This window comes from Lampetra planeri, chromosome 33 (genome assembly GCF_965212315.1).
Source record: "Lampetra planeri chromosome 33, kcLamPlan1.2.h2, whole genome shotgun sequence".
Classification (NCBI taxonomy): Eukaryota; Metazoa; Chordata; class Hyperoartia; order Petromyzontiformes; family Petromyzontidae; genus Lampetra; species Lampetra planeri.
The window spans coordinates 6,512,582-6,536,145 of NC_136139.1; the positions used below are offsets into that span (position 1 = coordinate 6,512,582).

The 23,564-nt window shown below is 49.2% G+C and overlaps 1 protein-coding gene and 1 non-coding gene across 2 annotated transcripts; one reads left to right on the forward strand and one right to left on the reverse strand.

Annotated features, from left to right (window-relative positions):
• The first annotated feature begins 2,211 nt into the window (after positions 1–2,211).
• TRNAS-GCU (transfer RNA serine (anticodon GCU)) lies at positions 2,212–2,293 on the forward strand. The gene has a single exon. It is a non-coding gene; the product is annotated as a tRNA-Ser (tRNA).
• Positions 2,294–3,732: 1,439 nt separating this feature from the next.
• LOC144729702 (pseudouridylate synthase RPUSD2-like) lies at positions 3,733–8,651 on the reverse strand. The gene is made up of 3 exons (XM_078610138.1): positions 7,957–8,651; positions 7,239–7,860; positions 3,733–4,708 (listed from the first exon to the last, which is right to left on the reverse strand). The coding sequence occupies exons 1-3, from the start codon at positions 8,607–8,609 to the stop codon at positions 4,040–4,042; spliced, it is 1,944 nt and encodes a 647-aa protein (XP_078466264.1). The 5' UTR covers positions 8,610–8,651; the 3' UTR covers positions 3,733–4,039.
• Positions 8,652–23,564: the final 14,913 nt, after the last annotated feature.

The window sequence follows — 23,564 nt, forward strand, 5'->3', positions numbered from 1 at the left end:
AAAGTTGCCAGATTTTCTCGAGTCGCTTTGAACTTAATTTTGTTGCGAGCGAAGCCCAAAGAGTTGCTCAATCCAGAAACCAAATCACAACGTTGGAAACACCACACCTCGTCATCACCAGCCATGATCTACCCACTGCTGGATGAAGACATCGTCAATCCCTCACCACCCCTCATGGAAATGAGATGCCACTATCCAACTCGCTCATGCGAACGAGTTATATATTTTTTTATTACCGGCTGTCAAATCAAATGTACGTTTGACCCGGTGAGAACTCAAAGAGACCAGTATAAATTTGAACTTTCGGGACTGTATGAAAAATTTATTTATTTTATTTTTATTTTCTATCTCCGTGACTTTACCGAAAGAACCAAGAATATAAAAACCAAAATAAGTCTCATTTGCAAAAGTGGCCTAGGGGGAGGGTCACCAAAACGACAGAGGCAAAACAGAACGAGTTAAAACAATACACTACAATCAACGAAGCAAAGAGAAATTAGAGAAAAGGCAACCGTCTCTCAACGAGAAATCTAAAATATAGCACAGACATTAATGGAGCAGGTCCCCTACAATTCAAATTGACCAATGGGGAGCGAGCGCTGGGGGGTGGATGGGGGTGGGAGCGCCACCCGTTCAGACGGGAGGGGATTCCTCTGAGGGGCGAGCCCAGGCGTGACCCCACTTCACCAGAATCATATAACAAAGTATAACAATAGGGTTTTACCCTTTCTTGGCAATAAAACAGTTGCGTTAAGATGTTAAAACATCCAAACGTAATCCTTTTTCAAGGAATCCTGTCCGCATTAAACACGAGTGTTTGTGGTGGACATGCAATCAAAAGTGCTCTGATACTTTGCAACTGATTGGTCCACACCAGAGACAGCTTTCGTTATATATAATAGGGAAAAACCTGTTGTTATATTTTGATACTGGCAAGAAAGGTCCCATATTGTCACCAGAATCATATTTATTTATGCCGGAGCAATCCGATGAGCTATAAAGCCCTTTCCCAAGGAATGTGCAGAACGTTGCAACAACAAACGATACCAAGACACGGCAGGAGTTCAAACGTATAGGTAAGGTAAACAAATCACGTTTTCAAAAAACATACCAATAAAACGAAACTATATACATTTTTTTTTATCTTACCAGGTAAAACTCACTGAGCTATTAACTTGTTTTTTTTTAAGAAGCGGCCTGGCCACCACAAATGTGGCTTATCACGCGGAAATGTATAGCAGCAAAATAATAATCATCAACATTCCTCTGCACCGACTGAAGCGTGATCACGTGGCCGTGATCAAGCTACACGCAACAATAGAGCGGCGATGTACGTCATAACACTCGACGCACCACGTGGCAATTAAAATAAACAACAAAAAGCCGACGTTTCGGGCAATGGCTGTTCTGAAATAGCACGCAAATACAAAATTGCAAATAGCAAAGCGCACGTGGGCCACGAGGAATGATACAAATATGAGTTCGTGCGTGAATTTTGTTTTTATTTTTTGAACGGTTTGTCTGTTAATGTTAATTATCTAATAGGTACTCACTCATATGACAATTTGAAAACCACGCATCAGGAAATATTTTTTAAGTTGTATATTTATCAGTGCCCCATGGTGTAGAATACATTTTCCAACTAGTATTCATTGTATCGCTCTGCCCTGTGTCTTTGTTCAATCAAGAGGGAACATTGCCCGATACATCACCAATTCTACATTGTTCCTTGTACTGTAGTATTTTTGACAAATGTGATGAGTTTTTGTTATTTGTGCACCATTGCCAACTGAGTCTTAGTCTACTTATAAATGAGTTTATTTGACTAATAGCTACGACTTTATTGCATTAAATTAGCCGAAATGGACCTGCTAGTTTCAATGACCAATTTCCTCTGTGTGGCTTCCCAGTCAAACTGCACAGCACTTGCATCGATAAAATAAGCAATCGACGTAAATCTAATATAAGCGACCAGTAGCACATCGTAAAGTACGGTACAGTATTTAAATTGCCCCAGTAAATAATTGTCTACATCATTCAAAATACTCTTTGGGTCTTTCGTTAAAGTCACGTAGATAGAAAAATAATGAATTCCTGCAGTCACGAAAGCTTTAAATCAAGATCATTAAAAATGTCATGCATCCAATGGAGGAAAAAAATCCTCATCCTGGTGACATTCGTATAGGTTGATAACAATGCTGTGTCTCATCTGACGAGGTGGCCGAGTGGTTAAGGCGATGGACTGCTAATCCATTGTGCTCTGCACGCGTGGGTTCGAATCCCACCTTCGTCGACAATTTTTTTGGGTTTAAACATACCCATACTCCCCCCCCCACCTCCGTTTTCCCACTGGTCGTAAGCCAAATTACTTTTACTTTTTTATCATATTCCTTCCCCAATGGACAGCAAATTCCATTTCATAAAAAAGTATGAACATTCCCGTCGCTCTCATTAGCCTACCACCATTCCCAACGCTGCAACAATGGAGCAATGCTATCTGCTGCCACCAAGCGTGCAAGAATTGTAATTGCACGCGTTTCAATATCAATCTCATCCTCTTCGGTTTTTTCGGTAGTCACGTAGGAAAAATAATAATTAAATAATAATAAATGAAAATAAATTAATTATATCACGACGTTTCGGAAGCAACACAAGCCTCCGTCATCAGGTGTAACTGCTCCAGTAAAATTACTGTAGCTTGTGCCTCTTCACACGCTACAGTGATTTTACTGGAGCAGTTACACCTGATGACGGAGGCTTGTGTTGCTTCCGAAACGTCGTGATTTAATTTATTTATTTTCATTCATTATTATTATTTTACCTACGTGACTTTACCGAAAATGAATCCCTTGTCACGAAAACTTCAAATCTAGAATCAATCTCATCATCGACCGTGGTCTCGCGGCCAGGGGTAGGAAATCTGCGGCTCTTTAAGGACTGCTTCGTGACATTATTCGTTCAACATCGGCTCGTATTCACACGCGTTGCGGCTGTTGAAATATTGAGGGGGTCTATTTGTTACCGAATACTTCCACCGCTGGAGACTCCGACCAAATCCCTCCAAAAGCATCATAAGCTCTTTCCACATGGACAATCATGTAGCAGATGCCACCCTTGATGTATCCTTCTGTGGTAGCGCAGTGCACTGTGACCCCTCTCCAAGATATCTGGTGGATTATCATGGATAGACGCCTGATCTTCAAGCACCGCATAAAACAGATCTGCGAAAATATCCTGGAATACAGATGTAAGATTACACTGGTCAACAAAAAAAAAACATTATTTTCTGGCCTGGACTTTTGCAGCTGTTCTAGACTAATTTCAGGGTGCTGATTCCAAATCTGATCTCAGATTTGCTCTATCACATCTCATTTTTATGCTATCGGCATACCTCATTTTCATTGATTTTACCCGAAATTAACTCTGTCACTTATGATTGCAAGTTGTTGCGAGTCAGTGACTGCTTTAGTGTTAAAATATGGTGCTGTATTTTTAGGATAGTGTGTTTATAATATCATTTTATGTAGATATCCACATTTATTTAATATTTTTCTTCTGCAGTTTTTATTGAAAATGCAATATTTGATATCTCAAAAACCAGATGTGATAGACAAAAACTGATGCCAGATTTGGAATCAGCACCCCAAAATTACATTAAAACCGTTAGAATACCTTATGCCATAAAAAGTGTGTTGACCTGTGTTATCATTGATGGAAAACAAAGAGGCAAAGTTAAAATTTAAATTTATTAAGCGTCAACATGCAAAACCAGTGCGAGTCGCATCATAGAGGGGACAGCAGATGATAGGTCACTACACTAGCCAGCCAATTCTAAAGGAGATGAGTCACCAGGTTCTTTAATATTTTCAGCCATTAACGTATAACACATTACAGTGCACGTGTTTTATTGTATGTCTGACCTTGTCACCAAAATCATTTCCAAATTGAGATCATACATGGGAAACTTGAATGGCTATTGTATCAAACAAATGCCCTCATAACCAGATGAGAGATTTTCTCAGTTCTCGGCTGTCAAACTTTAAAATGCCGCGAGGTCTTCAGTCCAATCAGGTGCGGCCCAATCCGGCATGGGCACCTCGAAGCCCCAACCAGGCCCGCTGTAGCGCAGGGCGTGCAGGCACATGCCCAGGTCTCGCGGCCTTGGGTCTGGCCGCTGCAGCCGGCACTCGCTGCAGATGGGGTCTCTCTCCGGCCACACAACCTCCGCCATCACAGCCTCACTCGCGACGTCACCACCACCACCACCACGAACACCACCAGCGCCCGGTGGGATTCGCCCCCACGCCCAATCATTGGCGGCGCCCAGCCGCTCCACCAGCGAGCGCGCAGACGGCTCGCACGTCTCGTCGGCGATGCGCCGGAGGACGTCGACGAGTGGCGCTCCGCTGGCCCATGCCGGCGACCCGTACAAGGGGTCGAGCAGGATGGGAAAGCCCAGGCTCTGCAGGTGGACGCGCAGCTGGTGGGACCGTCCCGTCACGGGCACGCAGCTCAGCAAGCTCGAGCCGCCTGCGCAAGCGTCAGCGTCGTAACGCAGGCGGCGGAACAGCGAGCGGCTGGGCTTGCCGGCGAGGCGGTCCACGCGGCTCACGCCCAGCCGGCCCTCCACCACGGACAGTGGCTCCTCGCACACCACCTCTCCCGCCGGGAACTCGCCCACCACGCGGCACAAGTACTCCTTGTGCACCTGCGGGCGGCATCGTGGCGGCAGGGTCAACGCGTCAGCACGTCAGTGAATGGCCCCCACCGGGAGGATTTTACAGGTTGAAGGCATTTCGGATTTAAATGTTTTATGTACGTTGAACTAGATTTGAACGTGCAGAGCTCCAGTGGTCTAACATTGGAAGAGCGTTTCAGATGGACGTAGAAGTGCATCTGAAAGCGCACAATGCAGTGACTGTCTTTATTCGATGGTTCACCAAAAGCCGCTGCGAGGATAACCGGAGTTTGCATGATGGTTTATGCTCCTTGGGGAGATCAGCAAGGTACCATTAGTGGCAAGTATTTTGTGCGCCACCGCAACTTTAATCTGCAACTGTGCTTTAGGACTCCCTTAATCGCTTCCTTTATCTCTTCCTCCTGTTTCATCCCATGCTTCCTCTGTTTCTGCTTGTTAGGTTAGGGGTGCATTACAAACGTAAGTTGGTGTAGTGTGTGATTTCTTTTCAATAAACAGGATGCATTACCATACATTAAATGCATGTTATAGTGCTGTGCCCCGAGTGAATACTGCATCATAAAACGTAGCACAGCAGCGGTTATCACGACTGCAGTGGAATCATTACTCACCTGTGCTAAGGTTAAGTGATACTGTACAAGGCAACGCGAATTGTGCAATGACAGAGCTGGTGGGTGTGCGGGGGTGAGAAATCCACCTTCAAAAGAGGCTGCACACTGCTGTAGCAACAGCCTCGGGGTTAAATAGAGGATGACGGAGATTGTGAATTGTGTCAACTGTGTGGGTGTGTCAGAGTTAGGTCACAAAAGACGGGCGTGCAGTATCAGTCGGGGTTCAGTTAAGGCAATGATCACTGCTGCTATAGCGTACACCCACACAGCCCTTTTGTCACTCCACTGGTGGATGAGGGCTTCACCACGTCGTGTGGATCATGAGGGGGTTGGTGGAAGTGGAAAGCATGGAAAGCATAGACACAAAAGCGTACAAGTGCAGTGGATTTGCTGCACTGCCCTCTGCTAACCATAGCATAGCACTGCAGCCTTATAACCATGCATGGTGGTCCCCCATCTATGCGCAATCCTAGTTCAATTTAGCTTAGCTTCCTTGATCTTACAAGGACGGCAGCATTCCCTGCTGGTTGCTCAGAGGCACAGGCATATATTTGTAAGCCAATTAAAAATGCGAATGTCTCCCTAATCCAATTGAGCATGGGGGACTGCTTATCTCTGTTGGTTCTGAGCCAATGGTAGAAAGTCAACATGCCGATGACACGTGCACATCTCTCTACATGACAACCATTATGGACTTCTCACAGTGGTAGAGATTGTGACCCTGGTGGGATAATTCACTGTGTTGACCACTGGCCTGAATTTGAACTCACGACCTGCCTGCCAATTGCCAATCAGGCACTCTCACATCATCATCATCCTCAGCCATGAGCAAATCCACTATTGGATGGCCTCCTAAAGCTGGCATCATATCTCGCTGTCGGGTTTCCCAAACTCTAATCTCTACCAGGGTTTCCCAAACTCCATCACCAATCTCTACCACGTTTTCTCAAACTTCCGCCACGCGTGCAGAGCACAATGGATTAGCAGTCCATCGCCTTAACCACTCGGCCACTTCGACAGATGAGACACAGCATTGATATCAACCGAGACGAGTATTTTAGAATTTACCTATTTTTCATGTACAAAAAGTATATATATAGGCTGCACCTACTTGATGATTTCTAAACACGATCTAAAGCACCGACTTCAACTTGCAACAAATATCTTGGATCTGCGTCTACTTTGGGTGTCCCATGTGACGTATTTAACGCCGATTAAAATGTCAAGACCGTATTTAAGTGGGACGTGTTTAGCAATCAGCAGGCTGGTGCAAGCGTGAAAAGACTCAATTTCTAATTCATCTTCGGAAAGTGTGGTGCCGTACGATGCACGGTGTTCGTGGGTCCCGATGGATGAACGAGAGTTTGGAGAAAGCCTGACACCGACTCGCACAGCCATATCGTGTCATCCAGAGGATTTTTCACTTTAAGCCGGGTCTGAATCGGCCACACAAAAAATATATATTCTCACCCCGGCACACCACACCCAGTATACCCCCCTCGCTACTGCTACTTGTAGTTGCGTGCCATACCGGCTGCAGTCTTAAGTCTATCAGTGACCCGGAAAAAACTTGGTGATAAATTAAGCCATCATCAATCATGATAATTGTTTTTTTACCCTTTTATCTGGGAACAAAACTGACACCTTTTTTACAAGGAGTCATGTTTGTATAGACCACAATACCTGCAGTCATAATGCAAACAAAAAACATAACTCTGATCATGTATGCACTGTCCTTGAAGTTGATTGGTCCACACCTTAGAGCCTAGTCTCACATGGTGTTGGACCAGATGACGCCAAAAGGCGCACAACTCAAAGACAATGCACCATCACAGTATGAGAGCTCGGGGTAAGCATTTACACCATTGGAACCTCATCAATCATCTTCATGAGGACGAGCGATGAGCGACGCGCAACGGGGAGCGCACCAGCCTCTGCCTGATCTGCTCATCCACCCTCCTGGATGCCTCTCTGCTCTTGGCGAACACCACGAGGCCCGACGCGAGGCGGTCGAGGCGATGCAGCGTGTGCAGCCCAGACACGCCGTGCTCCTTGCCCAGCACGAACAGCAGCGAGCCGTGGCGATAGCGACCGCACGGGTGGACGGGCAGCGACGCGGGCTTGTCCACCGCCACCAAATCGTGCTCCTCGGCCACCACCACCACGGGCCGTGAGCTCACGGGCGGCTCGTGCCTGTGGGCCCGCAGGCGGATCGTGTCGCCATCACGCAGCACGGCGTCCAGGTGGGTTCGGAGGCCGTTGAGGGTGAGGCGGCCCACGGCGCACGCGGCCTCGTACGAGGCCACGGTCTCCGAGTGGAACTCGCGCTCGTAGATTTGGCGCAGGGAGAGGCCGAGCCAGCGCGCCTTGCAGTGCGCCACCGCGTCCGCGTAGTAGGGGCGCACCTTGCGCAGGGAGCCCTGGAGCACCAATTCCGTCTCGGAGAAATGCGTCGCCGTGAAGGAGCGAGGAGATGGGGCGGGTAGGCTGCGGGTGGACGAGGGGGCGGTGGTTGTGGTGGTCGTAGACGGTGGGGTGAATGTTGCGATGGTGGTGGTGGACATTGGGGTGGTGGTGGGCATTGGGGTGGTGGACAGCGGGATGGACACTGGGGTGGAGGTCACGGTGGTAGTGGTGGACATTGAGATGGTGGTGGACATTGGGGTGGTGGTGGACAGCGGGATGGACACTGGGGTGGAGGTCACGGTGGTAGTTGTGGTGGACATTGGGATGGTGGTGGTTATTGTTGCGGAGGCAATGAAGCTGCTGTTGGAGGTTAACTGCGGGACGGATGTTCTGCTAATGGAAGAGGTGGTGGACGGTGCGGAGCTGGCGATGGTGCTACTGCTGTGGCAGGATGCAGTCACGTTACAGGCGGTGGATGCCGGTGCGCAGGCGATGGACAACGGGGCACTGCTGGTGACAACGGCGTCTGCTGGCAACGTTGCACAGGGAGGGCTGAGAATATCCAACGAGGCATCGGTCGATGCACCGTCATCCACAGGACACACAGCGGGCGACACGGCCAACGCGCCGACTGCGACGTCCGAAATGGTGGACTTTGAAACGGCCGCGCAGGCCATTGGGGTGGACGCTACAAAGGACGACGCGGGGGTCGCCAGGCCGTTGGTGGACGCCGGCGATACCCTGAAGACTGCGTCGTCCGCGGCGCCCCGAGCCGCACCCCCTTGAAGGACATTCCGCGGCATAGGGGCGCGGACACGCGGATCGCAGCCCCGCCGAGCCCAGCATTCGCTGCGGCTCCACGCGGTGGCTAAAGACGCGAGGCGAACGCGCATTTAGAGGCCTCGAGTCACCTACCCCCACCCCTTACCCTCACCCCCCACCCCCTGTTGGGTGAGTTCAAGTGACCCACTGACCCCCAACGCCACGTGGACGAGCCGCTGCACGTGGATGAGCCGGTGCACGTGGACGGCACTTCCGCGTTAGGCGCGACCTCTGACCTCTCTCTCTCTCTCTCGCGTGTTCACAATGAACTTTATTGACAGCACCGAGATGCAGCTGATGCCGTCGTTTTAACAGTTAATATTGAAATGAAATGAATGCAAGGCAATGGTTGCGTGACATGTCACTGTTTAATGGGCTATAGCAATCGTATGACAAGAACAGTACTAACACGATAACAATACCAGCTAAACACATTGTCTATTGCATGAGAATGTATTGATTGTTCAGGGTAGGTCCAGATGTCTTGTGATCCCCATTTTTATTCTATTTAAAAAAAAAGTTATATTTTCAAGTAAAGTTTATTTAAAACAGAAATTTGACATGCAAAGGAAAACATGTTCGGGGTCAATTAATTCGTGGTCGCAAGACATCTGGACCACCCTGTAAATTGCGTTCGGAATACAATAAAGGTGAATTACAAACAGGGTGTCATCGGGATTAATTGCGGGCTGCGTTGTGTGCGGGCAGCAGCAGTGGACAGTACTGCATGCATTGTTGTACGGAACTTCTATGCTTCCACGTGTCTATGCTCTCCGCCTCCACCGACCCGCATTGACCAGCGTGGTGAATTATGGTCAAATAACCCCCACGACCCACACAGGCGTGGGGGGGGGGCGGCCTCATCCAGCAATAGATTGGCAAGAAACGACTGTTATGTTTTGGGTTCAGACTGAATTCAAAAATAAATGTAGTTTAAAGTCCAGTAGGTGGGGATGGTGGGCCACGCAGAAATTACTACGCCTGCACGGCTGCGATATACCAAACAGATGGCGGTACATCAAGTGGCTCGCTAACCTTGTTTTGCGCGGTTTGTTTTAACGTTGTTCCTGCTCGCTCTGGATGGATTTTCCTCCCACACGAAGCCAAAACTCCCATTTGTGGAATTCATGGCCAAACAACCCAATGTAGCAGCAGCAGCAGCACTCACCTGAAAAACAGGCTTGGGCCTCGGTGAGGTTTTCCAGTCTAAAACAGAGCGGTTTGTTTTTAAATAATAATCATCATCACTCTACTATCGAAGCTCTTGTGCCAAATATGGATGTTACTGCCTTTCTCGCGCCAACACCTACAGCTGTCAATCCAATGCAAGAGGAAGGACTCCCTTCGCCTTACGGGTCGTGGGGGCTCTATGACCATGCTTCATCACGCCTGGGTAAATATGGGTCTATTATTACATGTAAAGTTAATCCTGTTTCCACACTCAAGCATGCAGTGGTGCTAATCTCCTGTCTGCAGCCTCTCCTGCTTTGAAGAAAAGCCCATGCATTGTCTCCATAGACCAGAAGAAACCCACTGCTGATCTCCAGATAAAAGCGTGGTGGATTATTTTATCGACCCTGGAACAAAAGCTAATGGGCTAAGTCAACCAATTTTCAATATTTTTAAACAACACACAGAAACGTGTACAACAGTTACTACTAAGCCGTTGTGCATTATGCTGAAACCAAAAACAGTTCCTGAAGAACTGCACTGTGGTGTTCTTGCTACTTGCTGCGGTCTGCTTCTGGAAACTGTAGCGGAGCCCCCCAAAATTCCATATTATGGAGTCCACTAGCTGGACTCATACGAACAATAATCAAATGTGTAAAAGGTGAGAAAAGCTCACCGTAACAAGAACAGAAACATTGCGCAGGCCGGAAAACCATGAGTTTCAAACACCGCTTCACGTGTACACATGTACACAAAAAAAATACGTGTACACGTGTCCGAGCTGTTAGTCAAGTAAAATTCTACATTTAGACAGTGTTCTAAAATTGAGCTTCTCCCACATGCCACAATATTGCATCTGCCTTACGTTTAAAACCCCGGTATAAGTTTTTTTTTATGAGCATGGACATAGTATTCGATCCATCATCTTTTAACACGATATACACCGTTTCAACATCGACTTCACAACACGCACAATATTTCACGGACATAAATAAATGACCGCGACTCTGTGAGGCGCAGAACCTAGTTTGGCGACGCTCAAAAAGCCAGGCGAAAGAGATGATGGCGGGCCCTTTAAGTGTCTCTTGAAGGTCCGTGCAAGAGTATTGCTGCAAAATGTGTAGCGTTGCAGCCGGCAGGAGCTGTCACTGAGAAACGACGTTTAACCGTGTTTTTTTTTCTCAACGTGAGACTTGAATCGTTACCGGCGAATAAATGTGTCACGTACAAATGTCCAAATCTGCTGTATTTATAGGCAGACTTAAATAATTCGACTGGAGTTAGTGGTAGTGTAAGGACCTGCACACGTTTCGCGTTTGGAGTCGCGTGAAAGCAGCGGACCTTAAAGCACCTGTGGGTAGTTACTACAAAACACCTTTGTTAAGTGTCCCCCCCGAACATCTACTGCTATGAATGCCAAACTAAAAAAAAACCCTACTCTTTGTTTTTTTTCGAAAAAGTCACGTAGGTTAAAAAGAAAACAAATAAATTAAATATTTTTAACCTACGTGACTTTACCGAAAAAAACAAAGAGTATTGATCCTTGCAGTCAAGAAAGCTTTAAAAAAAACCCACGTAAAGTAAAATTTTGACTGCAGGAATTAATAGTCTTGGTTCTTTCGGTAAAGTCACGTAAATAGAAAATAACAAGACCGCTTGTGTTGCGATCGAAACGTCGTGGTTTTTTTGCTTTTATTTGTAAACATTTTTATTTATTTATTTTCTATCTACGTGACTTTACCGAAAGAACCAAGAATATCCACTTAAGTTGTTTATGCAACCGGCCGCTGGAGCTGATGCACGTGTGACGATGAGCAGGTGGTCGTGAATTTGGAAGATGACGAGGGCAGACGATGACAAAACACCAATTCTTTAGTTCTTCCTCCTTCGGTGCCGCCTTTAAAAAACCCTCAAACATTCGCTGGCACGGGGACGCTGAGCAACGTCCGAGCAGTCAGCGGGGCATCTCTTCCCATCTCCGAGTACCACCCCATTCATCGGCGGTGTAGCGTTTGGTTGGCACGGCCCCCCCGCAAACTCTGCCCATGCACGACCCCCTTTGTGTCTCTAGCCTCCCGACCACATGCCGCTCTCACCTGGTTTTAAATACCGGTGATGTCGACTGATTCACTGATGCGACTGGGGTTTCACGACCAGCAACACCCAGAACAGGAATTCACGTGTTTTGTGTTATTTACAGCGGCCACGGAGTCGAGACGAGGCCTGCACCGCAGTCCCGATCCGTGCCAGGTCTTTGCGCCCTCTCTTTGTCTCCAGCAGAAGCCCAACAGGGAGGGTCCTGGTCTGAAACGAGGAGACGGGACCCCGGACTGGTGGACACCCGGCCGAGCGGGGCCTCTCGTTCCTCCCAGAGGAGCCGCCACCTCTGGTCGTCGTGATGGTGTCAAACTGAAGGGAGCGAGACCCGTTGCGTCCAGGACGTGGGCCTGCGCGGGCGAGGACCGGTGGTCGAGGGTGTGGTGGTGGTGGTGGTTGGCAAGGTGGTGGTGGAGGTGGTGGTGGTGAAGGCGGAGGTGGTGGCTGGAGACGTGATGATGATGACGAGACACCTCGATCATTGGAGCCACATCTAGTCCCACCACCATTACCAGATGCACCAACACCATCTGTGCCTCCAATTATACAACCTCGAATTACGCCACTACCTCTTCCACCTGCACCATCACGACCACCTCTAATCACACCAGCATCGCCACTGCCTCTTCCAAATTCCCGACCACCACCCCCACCTCGAATGCCACCATCGCCACCTCTACCACAATCGACAACATCACCACAACCACCAGCAGCAACACGGACACCATCACGGCCATCGTCGCCATCACCATCAGCGTCGTCCTGGAACAGTCTCCTCTTCACGGTCGCGACTCCGCGAGGAGGCACGAGCAGCGGTGTCCCCTTCTCCGGGGTGAAGGCCCTGCCCCCGCTATTCCGGTCTCCCCTCGCAGTGGCCGAGTTTCTCGCCTTACCCGGGCTCGAACCAAGGTCTGTGGAGGTGAGCGCGTAGCTGAGAGCGAGCGAGAGCGCGTCTCGCGCGAAGCCACTCCGAGATGAAGACGAATTGACTCGGTTCTTGCTCGAGGGGGTCACCTCTTCCTCTCTACCACCACCACCTCCTCCTCCGTCACTATCAACGATGTCTTCATTGTCGTCGTCGTCATCATAGGAGAGCTTGCGAGGAGGGCGATGTCCTCGTGGGATTTGAGTCTCCCTCTTGTGTCTCATTTGGACCCCTTCTCTGCCTCCTCTTCCTTCCATTTCTCCCCCTCTTTCTTCCCCCTCTTCTTCTCGTCGTCTCCTCTCGTCCTTGCGAGTCGCCTTGGCACGAATTTTGCTCTCCACGGCGAAAGCCAGGGCCAGTGCGAGGGCGTCTCGGGCCAGACCGGCTCGCGACGAGTTTTTCTTCTCACAGTCACCCTCGTCGCCACGGCCACCACCATCGTAGTCATCGTCATCATCATCATCATCTTCATCATTGCGACGCGATCTTCTCAGTCGTTCGGAAGTCCCAGCTCTTCGCGCACGCGTGCGGGAGAGTGTTCTCGGCGGTGTCTCATCTCCACTCCACTCAGCATCTTCATCATCATCATCAGCACCATCACCATCATCATCGTGAAATCGGCGCGTGCGCACCGCTCGACGGGCCGTGGCGGATCGCGACTCCCGTCGATCGTCGCCTTGGCTCTTCCCGAGATCGCCGTCCTTCCTGTTGCTCCTCCTCCTCGCGTTCTTGTCATCGCCATCGACACCGTGGCGGTCATCATCATCATCATCATCGCCGCCGTCGTCGTCGCCGCCTCCTCGGTGCTTGGTGTCCACGAGGCACAGCACGCAGGAGAGGAGCGCGGAGCGCGCGGCCCCCCCGCTGCCGCAGAGCGCGCGCGCCGCGCCCGCCGCGCGCGACACCAACCCCAGCGCCAGCGCACGCACCAGCAGCAGCACGGGCATGGCGCGGCCCGGGTGGGGGGATGGAGTGCTGGGGGGGGGGTGGTGGTGGTGGATTTGAGGTGGTGGTTGTGGTGGTCTGGTGGTGTCGCTGGTTATGGAGTAGGTGGTGATGTTGGTGGTGGAGGTACGGGTGGTGTTGAGTAATGGAGAAGGTGGTGGTGGTGGTGATGAGTGGTGTTTAGTGGTGGTCTAGAAGTAGAGGTGGTTGTGAGAGGTGCCGTTGAGTGGTAGTGTTGGTGGTGAGTGTGTTGATGGTCTGGAGGTAGTTGCGGAAAATGGTGATGGTACAGGAAGTGTTGATGAGCGGTGATGGTGATTTGGAGGTGGTGGTCGTGGTGAGAGGTTTTGTTGGTGGTGTTGGGAGTGAGCCAAACAAGTGGTGTAGCTAATAGTGATGGAGAATGTGGTGTCGCTGATGATGGTGGTATTGAGTGGTGGTACAGCAGGTGGTTGGTGGTGCAGTTGGTGGTGTTGCTGGTATTGGAGATATTTTAGTGGTGGTGCTGATGGTGGAGGACACACACTGAAACGCGCATATTGAGGAACACATACACGGACACGCCACACACTCACGAACACCTACGTGCGCGCGCACACTGACCCATCACACCACAGAGCAGCTAGCAACACGAATTACCAGCAACAGCAGTAGCAGCAACAGCGGTAGCAGCAACAGCAGTAGCAGCAACAGCAGTAGCAGCAGCAGCAGCGGCAACAGCAGCAGCAGCAACAGCAGTAGCAGCAACAGCAGGAGCAGCAACAGCAGTAGCAGCAGCAGCAGCGGCAACAGCAGCAGCAGCAACAGCAGTAGCAGCAACAGCAGGAGCAGCAACAGCAGTAGCAGCAGCAGTAGCAGCAGCAGTAGCAGCAACAGCAGTAGCAGCAGCAGCAGCGGCAACAGCAGCAGCAGCAACAGCAGTAGCAGCAACAGCAGGAGCAGCAACAGCAGTAGCAGCAACAGCGGTAGCAGCAACAGCAGTAGCAGCAGCAGCAACAGCAGCAGCAGCAACAGCAACAGCAGGAGCAGCAACAGCAGCAGCAGCAACAGCAACAGCAGTAGCAGCAGCAGCAACAGCAGCAGCAGCAACAGCAGCAGCAGCAACAGCAGCAGCAGCAACAGCAACAGCAGTAGCAGCAGTAGCAGCAGCAGCAGCGGCAACAGCAGCAGCAGCAACAGCAGGAGCAGCAACAGCAGTAGCAGCAACAGCAGTAGTAGCAACAGCGGTGAACATCACGCAGCGCGCACTGACCAGACCGGGCGCGTGCGCGTGTTATTTAAATGAAAGTGGTGAAAGTTTAAACCCCACACCACCCGGAGCACACTCCCTCCGCCTCTTTCCCATCTCCCGAACCCCCACCACCCCCCCCCCAATCCCCAAAACATCAACAGCCATCCTACACCGCAAAGACAAAGATCCTCCCCCCACTCCGTGTAGCCTTAACAGAGTGTTGGGGAAAGTGCTGTGAGTGAGCATCTATGGAAGGTCGGTACACCACGCGAAGGGGGTCGGTGGCCATCACCACGCGCGACCGCCTTTGTCTCCCCAGTCCTGATGTTTACATTCCGCAGCAGGTAGTCGCTTAAGGTTGAGTTGACCTAGGGGAGGCTTAGGACCGGTTCAAATATTCGCAACTGTTATTGGTCGGTGAGCGGGAATAAGAACTCATGGGCTAGCGCACTGCGCTACGAACACATCCGGCCCCAGTTCGATTCGCACCCACAGCCAACTTCGGTGACTAATATCTAAACAGGTCCTGGTCGACTCCCCTTGGTCGGCTCAGCCTTAAATGAGTACCGAGTGCGATGTATAAACATCAGCATTGGAGGGATAACGGCGGCCGGGCGTGGTGATGAACACCCACCCTCTCGTGTGTCGTGTGGGCCTTGTGTGTATGTTGAACTTCTTTCGCACCTTACGTAGGCAACCGTGCGAATCATAGGTGCTCGCTGACGGCACTTGCCCCAACAGTCTATTAAATGCGATAAGGGGGTGGGGGAGGCCTTTATCTTTGGTAGCGGCAGTGTTGAACCGGACACACTTCACGTGGCCTCAAAGTGCACCGAGCCTGGCACAAGCGTTGTGTTGACGTCACTTGGCTGCCGCTGGTGATGCAGCCAGGACCACAAATGCCCCCGTCCTTCCTTTGCAATCAAACCTCATTGCTGAAGTCCATAAGCCACCAACAAACACCACCACCACTGCTCTCAGTGCACATTTGAGCATGAGCAGTGGTGAGTTTGTCCGGTGTCACACGAACGCGGCAGGAGCCTCGTGAAAAACGAGGTCCGAGATTTCAGCGCAGAGGGCTTTTTGCAGTGTAAACACAATTCTTTAATTCATTATTATTATTCCTTGCACTCCGATGCAGCTCTTGTGCCCAATATGGCCCTTCTCTCTCTCTCGCTCTCTTCGTGCCATCACACAGGTGGCAGCTGCCACCGTGGAGGAGGGAGGGAGGGGGCAGAGGTGGGTGAGTGGGGGAGGAGGGAAGAATGGGGGGGGGGGAGAAGAGTGAAAATTGTGATGATTCTAGACTTAAAAATAGCTTCCCTCTCTCCACCACAACGCATTTCACACGAGTAAAACCACCGGAGGTGTCTTCGTGTGATGGTGAAATGGCGATGCGATGCGACTCTAATGATGGGATGATGATGATGATGTCGTCGTTGATAGGCGTGTTGGTGTAGTGATGAAAATGCCAGTGGTTTATACGAATAATGATCGATGCTCCTCAAGGATCCTTAACAAGAGGCTCATGTGGATTGAGATGCTTGGCCAAATGCATTCATGAGCGTTTGGCTTATCTCGCGCACTTTTGAGCGCGATGTTAACGTGATGCGGCGGTGTGAGGTTAATGTGAGTGTGTGGTGTAGCATGATGCGATGCTGCTGCTCAGGGTGGCAAAGTCGTTACACTCGTGCCAGAGGGGGCAAAAAGCTCTCTCGGATCGATTCCCGACACGGGTACGTCTGTGTGTGGAGTTCGCATGTTCTCCCCTTGTTCTTACATGGGGGGTTTTCGAGTTCTCCAGTTTACTCCCATATCAATATCAACAACAACAACAAAAGTCATCTGCAAATTAAAACATTGGGATAGCAAGGAGCAGCACTATCGCGACTTTCCGTGAAATGTTCGCAGGAATCCTTCTGAAAACAATACGGAGACTCAGTGAGGCTCTCCTGGTTAAACAAGCGTGACATTCATACTCTTTGGATCTTTCGGTAAGGTCACGTAGTTACAAATAAAATTAAATCCACCCTGATGACGACCGATTGTGTTGCGATCGAAACGTCGTGATTTGTTTTATTTAAATTTATTTTATTTTCTACCTACGTGACTTTACCGAAAGAACCAAAGAGTATGGATTCCTGCAGTCACGAAAGCCTCAAATCAAGCGTGACATTAAACATTTATACAAAAAATTACGTGCCAATGTGATGGCTGTATGATGCTGCAGTGCCGTATTGTTAAACGCAGTTGCTGAGCACAGTTGCCCAAAGGCTCAAAACGCCAAGCGGCCAGCAACAAACAACACCGTCAGAGTTGTGATAGATAAGATTTAACGCCGGTTATCGATGTAGGAGCTCGGGGAAAGAGACGCCGGTTCATTTGATGTTACAAACGACGCAGCAAGTGGCTGTGTGGCGATTCGCGCGATGTTAGTGATGGTTCACGCGATGTTGCAGCGATGGTATAATTATGTTTGGCATGGTGTGGCAGTGATGTGGCTGACACGCAGGCTGCGGCGTTACGACTCCGTGGCAGGTGCGACTCGGGGTCCTGACCACAGGCGCTCCTCCCTGGGGCAAGATCCAACAAAGACTCCTCTTGTTCCAGCAGAGGAACTCCAGCAGCTGCTCCATCCCATCCTTCCCCCCACCCCACCCCGCTCCAGGGACCAGGCAATTCCAGCACTCCCGGTCGCTTCTCTTCTCAATGCACGTTGACCATTTAACACGGTCCGTGTCCAAAAGTTTATCCAACTGAGGGCCCAGATATTGAAACAAATGTTTGTACTATTTTTGTAGTTGACTAAAAAATTAACATTTTTTTTAGTTTACCAGTTAAAGCCCACTGAGCTATATAGCTCTTTTTCAGAAGCGACCTGGCCACAAATGATAGCTCAACCAAGTGGTTTATCACGTGGGAATTTATAGCAGCCAAATACTCTAAAAGCGTGTTTCTAAATATGGAGGAAAAAAATCGCAGGACCCGTAGAAAAATCCACGCGACCACGGGAAAGACATGCAAACTCCAAATATACAGTTGTAAAAAGTTTAACGATAATCAAAATAAAGATGCCACCAAGGCCGAAGCTAAGAATAATAATACTGTAATAATAATGAAGTACATTTAAACCCATTGTTAATCCACTGCTGGATGAATGCCTCCCCATGCTCATCGGATTCCTCCGGTCTAAATAAAGATTCTGATTCTGGTATTGGTAGCAGCGTTGCTTCGCCAAAGCTGGTCAGTGCGGTTTGGTGAAGGTAGGAGACACGTGACCGGTTCAGATATCACTTGGCATTGATGTTTGGCGTGGCCAGGATTTAAGATCAAGGATCGCTGGATTCTTAGAGCGGGGCGCTAACCGCTGCTCCACCGCTCCACCCCCCCCCCCCACAATTAATTTAAATATCAATACAATTTAGATCAATTATTAAGCATCAAATAGTGCGCATGAAAATAATTGACATTTTGATGCAAGCACTAACTCGGTTCTTTATTTGAGTGAGTTTATGAGGAGATGAGAGGAACGATCGAAATAGACCGATGAGAGGAGAGAGAGAGATCCAAAGTCAAAACAGTGCGGGGAAAGAATGAGGAGGGAGATGTTGAGCCTTGCCCTGTGGTGGTTGAACACAGTCCGGATGAATAATCTGGTAGAACGAGCCCTTGATGCTGGCATCGGCACGTAAAGTTCATTAGAACTGTGGACGTGGTAGTAGCGATGAAAGAGCGACCAAGGGAGCGACAGTGAGAGAGTGACTCGATATATTTATAATGTGGGTTACCACCCAAGAACCATTTCTAGATGAACGATTCGTTCTCTCTGGCCTCTCTGTGTGCCGTGAAGAAGGGCCATTGTCGAACGCGTCGCCCAACACATTCCTGCGGAGGGAGCTGGTAGGAACGTTGGGTTGCTCGGTCAATGGCCAGGGTCAACGGCGGCGTGGTGTATTCCGCAAAAATGCCCGACTGTGAGGGCGGGCACAAGCCAGCGTGAGTAGATTAAACGTTGAGTTTTATAAGGGCACCACGAGGTGACCAGCCCCTCTCCACCCAGCCCCATCCCGCCCACCCCCCACCCAGCCCCACCCTCCCCACCCAGCCCCTCCTCACCCAGCCCCTCCCCACCCCCCACACCCAGCCCCTCCCCACCCTCCCCCTCCCGACCCAGCCCCACCCTCCCCACCCAGCCCCTCTCCACCCTCTCCTCCCCACCCAGCCCCACCCTCCCCACCCAGCCCCTCTCCACCCTCTCCTCCCCACCCAGCCCCTCCCTCCCCACCCAGCCCCTCCCTGCACGACGGACGGACGGACACAATAATCCCCTGTGGGCTTGTGTAACCAGGTGGTTCCTACCAGTATCATATATGTCGTTTATAAGGCCACAGTATGATTGATGAACGTGTTGCATCTTCTGTTTGTTAATTGTTTGTTATTTGTGCTTGGGTACCACTGCCAACAGAGCGGCATCACCAAATTATTTACTCGATCTCGTAACACGTCTTGTTGTTGTGATTTTTTTTATATCCGTAAGAATCCTCTGATATTGCCTGCTATGGTTATATAATATGACTTCTGGTAATCCACGTTTTTGCTCACCGCTACAGACACCGCCGAAGCATCACGGTGGACAACATAGTAGGGCGAGATCGATGTGGCGGTGAGACCAAAACAATTACGCCACGATGGCGAGACGCTAACCTCCTCGGTTGGTATACAGGAGGTCGTGGGAATCGATCCCGACCCTGACGCCTGTTGTAGATTTAGAGTTTTCAGGTTGCGTGGATTTTTCTCCGGGTCCTCCGGTTTTTCCCTGCACATTTAGAATCAACGTGAGTTTAGAATATTTGGCTGCTATACATTTCCACACGAGAAGCCACTTCTTTTGAGCGATAATTTGTGGCCAGTTCGCTTCTGACCAGTGGGCATTACCTGGTAAAATAAAATAAAAGTTTCGTTTAAAAAAATTACAGAACCGTTTCGAACTTAAATTAGACACTGCCTGAAACAGGACAGTCGAACGCAGAACAGGTTAAGAGGAAGGAGTCAATCTGGTTAGAAGCAGTCCTTGACATCGGTGGGGTTATCAAGGTGTTTGGTTCACGGAACGATTACACTGGTCAACACAATTTTTCTGGCATAAGGTATTCCAACGGTTTTAAGGTAATTTTGGGGTGCTGATTCCAAATCTGGCATCAGTTTTTGTCTATCACATCAGGTTTTTGAGATATCAAATATTGTATTTTCAATAAAAACTGCAGAAGAAAAATATTAAATAAATGTGGATATCTACATAAAATGATATTATAAACACACTATCCTAAAAATACAGCACCATATTTTAACACTAAAGCAGTCACTGACTCGCAACAACTTGCAATCATAAGTGACAGAGTTAATTTCGGATAAAATCAATGAAAATGGGGTATGCCGATAGCATAAAAATGAGATGTGATAGAGCAAATCTGAGATCAGATTTGGAATCAGCACCCTGAAATTAGTCTAGAACAGCTGCAAAAGTCCAGGCCAGAATTGTTTTGTTGTTGTTGACCAGTGTAATATCCTCGCGCATGGCAGCGATAAGTTCAGTGGCTGAATGCCAACTCGGAGGCCTGAGAGGCTACGAATCATCTCCACGTGCAGTGGCAATGAGAAAATCCTGACCCTCACCCCAGTTGCTGGCTGGGGTGATTTTATTGTTTTTGTTTTTTATTTTTATTAATTTTGATTTCATTTTTTACCTACGTGACTTTACCGAAAGAACTAAGAGTATGAATCCTTGCAGTCACGAAAGCTTTACATCTAGAATGAGGATTAGTCGTTGAGTAAACCGGCCAATCCCGGTGGGTTCCCGGTCCTACGAATAGAGGGGAATGCGAGTGGATGAATGTGGGAGAATGAATGTGGGAGACTGAATGTGGAGAATGGATGGAACGGAGAGAACACGACAGCTTGCCGCTCGACTCTCTCAAGATTCCCACTCGCGCGTGGGATGGCGATCATAACCGCAGCAAATTACGTGGCTTCAAAAAAATGACAAGAGTGGAATTTCAGAGCGCGAGTGGTGTTTTCTCAGGGTGCACGGCATTGCTACGCTATCATCATGAGACGTGACAGAGGGAAACTTAAACGCACTACAGTCCATACGGCATGTACGAATCTTTTCAGTGCGATGTAATGAATGCTTTGTAATCTATTTTGATAGATGTATCGTAACAGCCAGACTAAGAAAAATCCCGTGTGAAAATTAGCACGGTTGTGTAAGTAGACCGACAGACACGTGGATTAAGAAACAAACGCAAATAGGAAGCGTTAAGTGAGTGGCAGGGTGGCGAGGTGGTAACACCTGTGGCTCACAGCAAGACACCTGGGTTCGATCCCTGCCTCGGGCGTCTTTACTCGTGGAGTTTGTGTGTTCTTCCTCTGTTCTGCACGGGGACTTCTGTGTTCTCTGGTTTCTTCCCACAGGTAAAAACAAAAACCTCAGTTCACGTCAGTTTTACTTCGTGACGCGGGTGGGTAACGTTCAGCCCATAGGCTGCTTTATAAGAGAGACCCGCGGGGTACCGTAGGATAGATGTCACATCGTTAGCTAGTTAATATAAATACAGAACAACAAGATTTTTTTTTAAAATCATCACGAGGTAGGCGCTTCAACATTCGAAGGCGTAGAACCGTGGGCAACGCTCCACGGTACACGAGGAACAGCGGAAATGCTGAGTTAAGGCAGAGCGTGATAAACACACGGGGAACTCAAATGTAATTCTCATCAGGGCCCCATGCGGGTGGCTGGACATGTTGGGCTACATGATCCAACACACCTTTGCCAGCCGGAGGAGCGAACTTATCCGTGTTTATCCCTAGGACAAGTCAGAAAATAATAGGGTGGGCAATAAGGGGGGGGGGGGGGGAGATCGTGCGGGTGGGAGAGATGTTGGAGTCGGAGGCTGGACAATTGTTGGGAGAGGAAATGGGTTGTTGAGAAATTCGAAAGATAATTGATCTTGTTTTGCCCTGTACTCCCACCTATTGGTGAGATTTAGTAGCGCAGTTTCCCCCATGTTCATAAGAAACGAAACATTTTGAATGGCACCATCATCAGTGCTGTGCAGTTGGTTTTGTTCCCGATACGCTCATTATGGGTGCAGTTGTTGTATACCGAATTCATCTTGTTTCATTCCTGGCCACACTGACCTGCGTGGTGAAGTATTGTCGAACAACCCCACATAATTGACACGACGTGGGGAGACGTCTTCACTCAGCAGTTGTTTGCAAAGGACAATGACTGTCTTATAATTCTATTATTAACACGATATTAATGAAGAAAAAAAGGGAAATTTGGCTCTCTGTGGAAACTATCTGCAATGTTGAAGTCAAAGACGCCTCAATTGAGACGTGTTGGACTTCTTTGACACCGTACGTAGCGTAACCGCGCTAATCGGAGGTGCGGGGGGAAGGACAACAAACTAAACACACAAAGCAGTTCTAAAGAAATGAGTTCGTCAATCTAGATTTAAACGCGCATAGCTCCAGTGGCTTCCTAATATCGGCAGGAAGAGCGTACCAGACGGCCGCAGAAGCGCATCTGAAAGCGCGCGATGCGGTGACCGCCGCCTTTTTTCGATGGCTGAGCCAAAAGCCTCTGCGAAGATGAGCGGAGTTCGCGTGATGGTTTATGCTCTTTTACGAGTTCAGCAAGTTATTGTGGTTCATTTGTGGCACGCAATTTATGCGTGATGAGTGTAATGAGTGTTCTGGGACCTGGTGTAGAGATGACCCCCCCCCCCCACTCGCTGAGGCTTTGCCCGTGGTTCTTCCGACCCCTGATGCAAGAGTCCCGGCTTCTCGCAGTATCATCATCGTCAACATCATCATCATCTTAGCATCACCTTAGCAGCTGATGTTGCCCGCGGCCGTGCGTTCCCCAGTTGGAGCCACGTGCTCTCAGGTATATTTGAGACTCCGATACTCTACCGGCATAAGGTAAATGATTCAAGCATACGGGCAGCAGGTATATGCCGGTAGAATGAATACCTTGGGAACGTGGTCTGGCGATATTGATGTCCGGGGTAGTGATGCCAGCCAAGAGGTAAAAGGCCTGACAACGTTGGTCGGCTTAATAGTGTTAATGCCCATGGTGGTTACATTTGTTCAGCCTTTATTGCTAAGTCAATCAGAACAAAGGCAATTAAGTTTGATTCGAATCAGGGCTAATTATAAAATGTGTTAAAGCACTATTATGGGCCTAAATCGGCACTGTAATTCACGAGTCGTCTCTATCTGCCATGTCCTTTCTCAAATAAGTCAGCGAGAATGGCTTTCCATGCAGCTCTGTCCATGACATTACTCACGAGTAACCCCCCCCCCCACCCACTCTCAGTTTGAAGCGTATTTTGCTTATTACGAAGGTAAGACCTCAAGAGACCAGGATGAGTCTCATTTGCAAGAGTGTGACCTGGGTCATTAATCTACACTAAAACTAAAACACATCCTTTTATTTGACCAGGTAAGGCCCACTGAGCTGTACAGCTCTTTTTGTCATAAGCGACCTGGCCACAAATGATAGCTCAACGAAGTTGGCTTTTCACGTGTAAATGTATCGCAGCCAAATACTCTTTAACCGCACGTTTCGAAATGTGGAGGGAAACAACCGGG

Bases quoted from the DNA above. Each gene is read 5' to 3' on its own strand.
- LOC144729702 (XM_078610138.1), bottom strand. From the start codon at position 8,609: ATGCGCGTTCGCCTCGCGTCTTTAGCCACCGCGTGGAGCCGCAGCGAA. The intron at 7,861-7,956 runs CTCAATGTCCAC...GTCCACCACCAC, and splicing joins ACCCCAATGTCCACCACCAT to CATCGCAACATTCACCCCAC. The intron at 4,709-7,238 runs GTGCGCTCCCCG...TGCCGCCCGCAG, and splicing joins AGCAGATCAGGCAGAGGCTG to GTGCACAAGGAGTACTTGTG.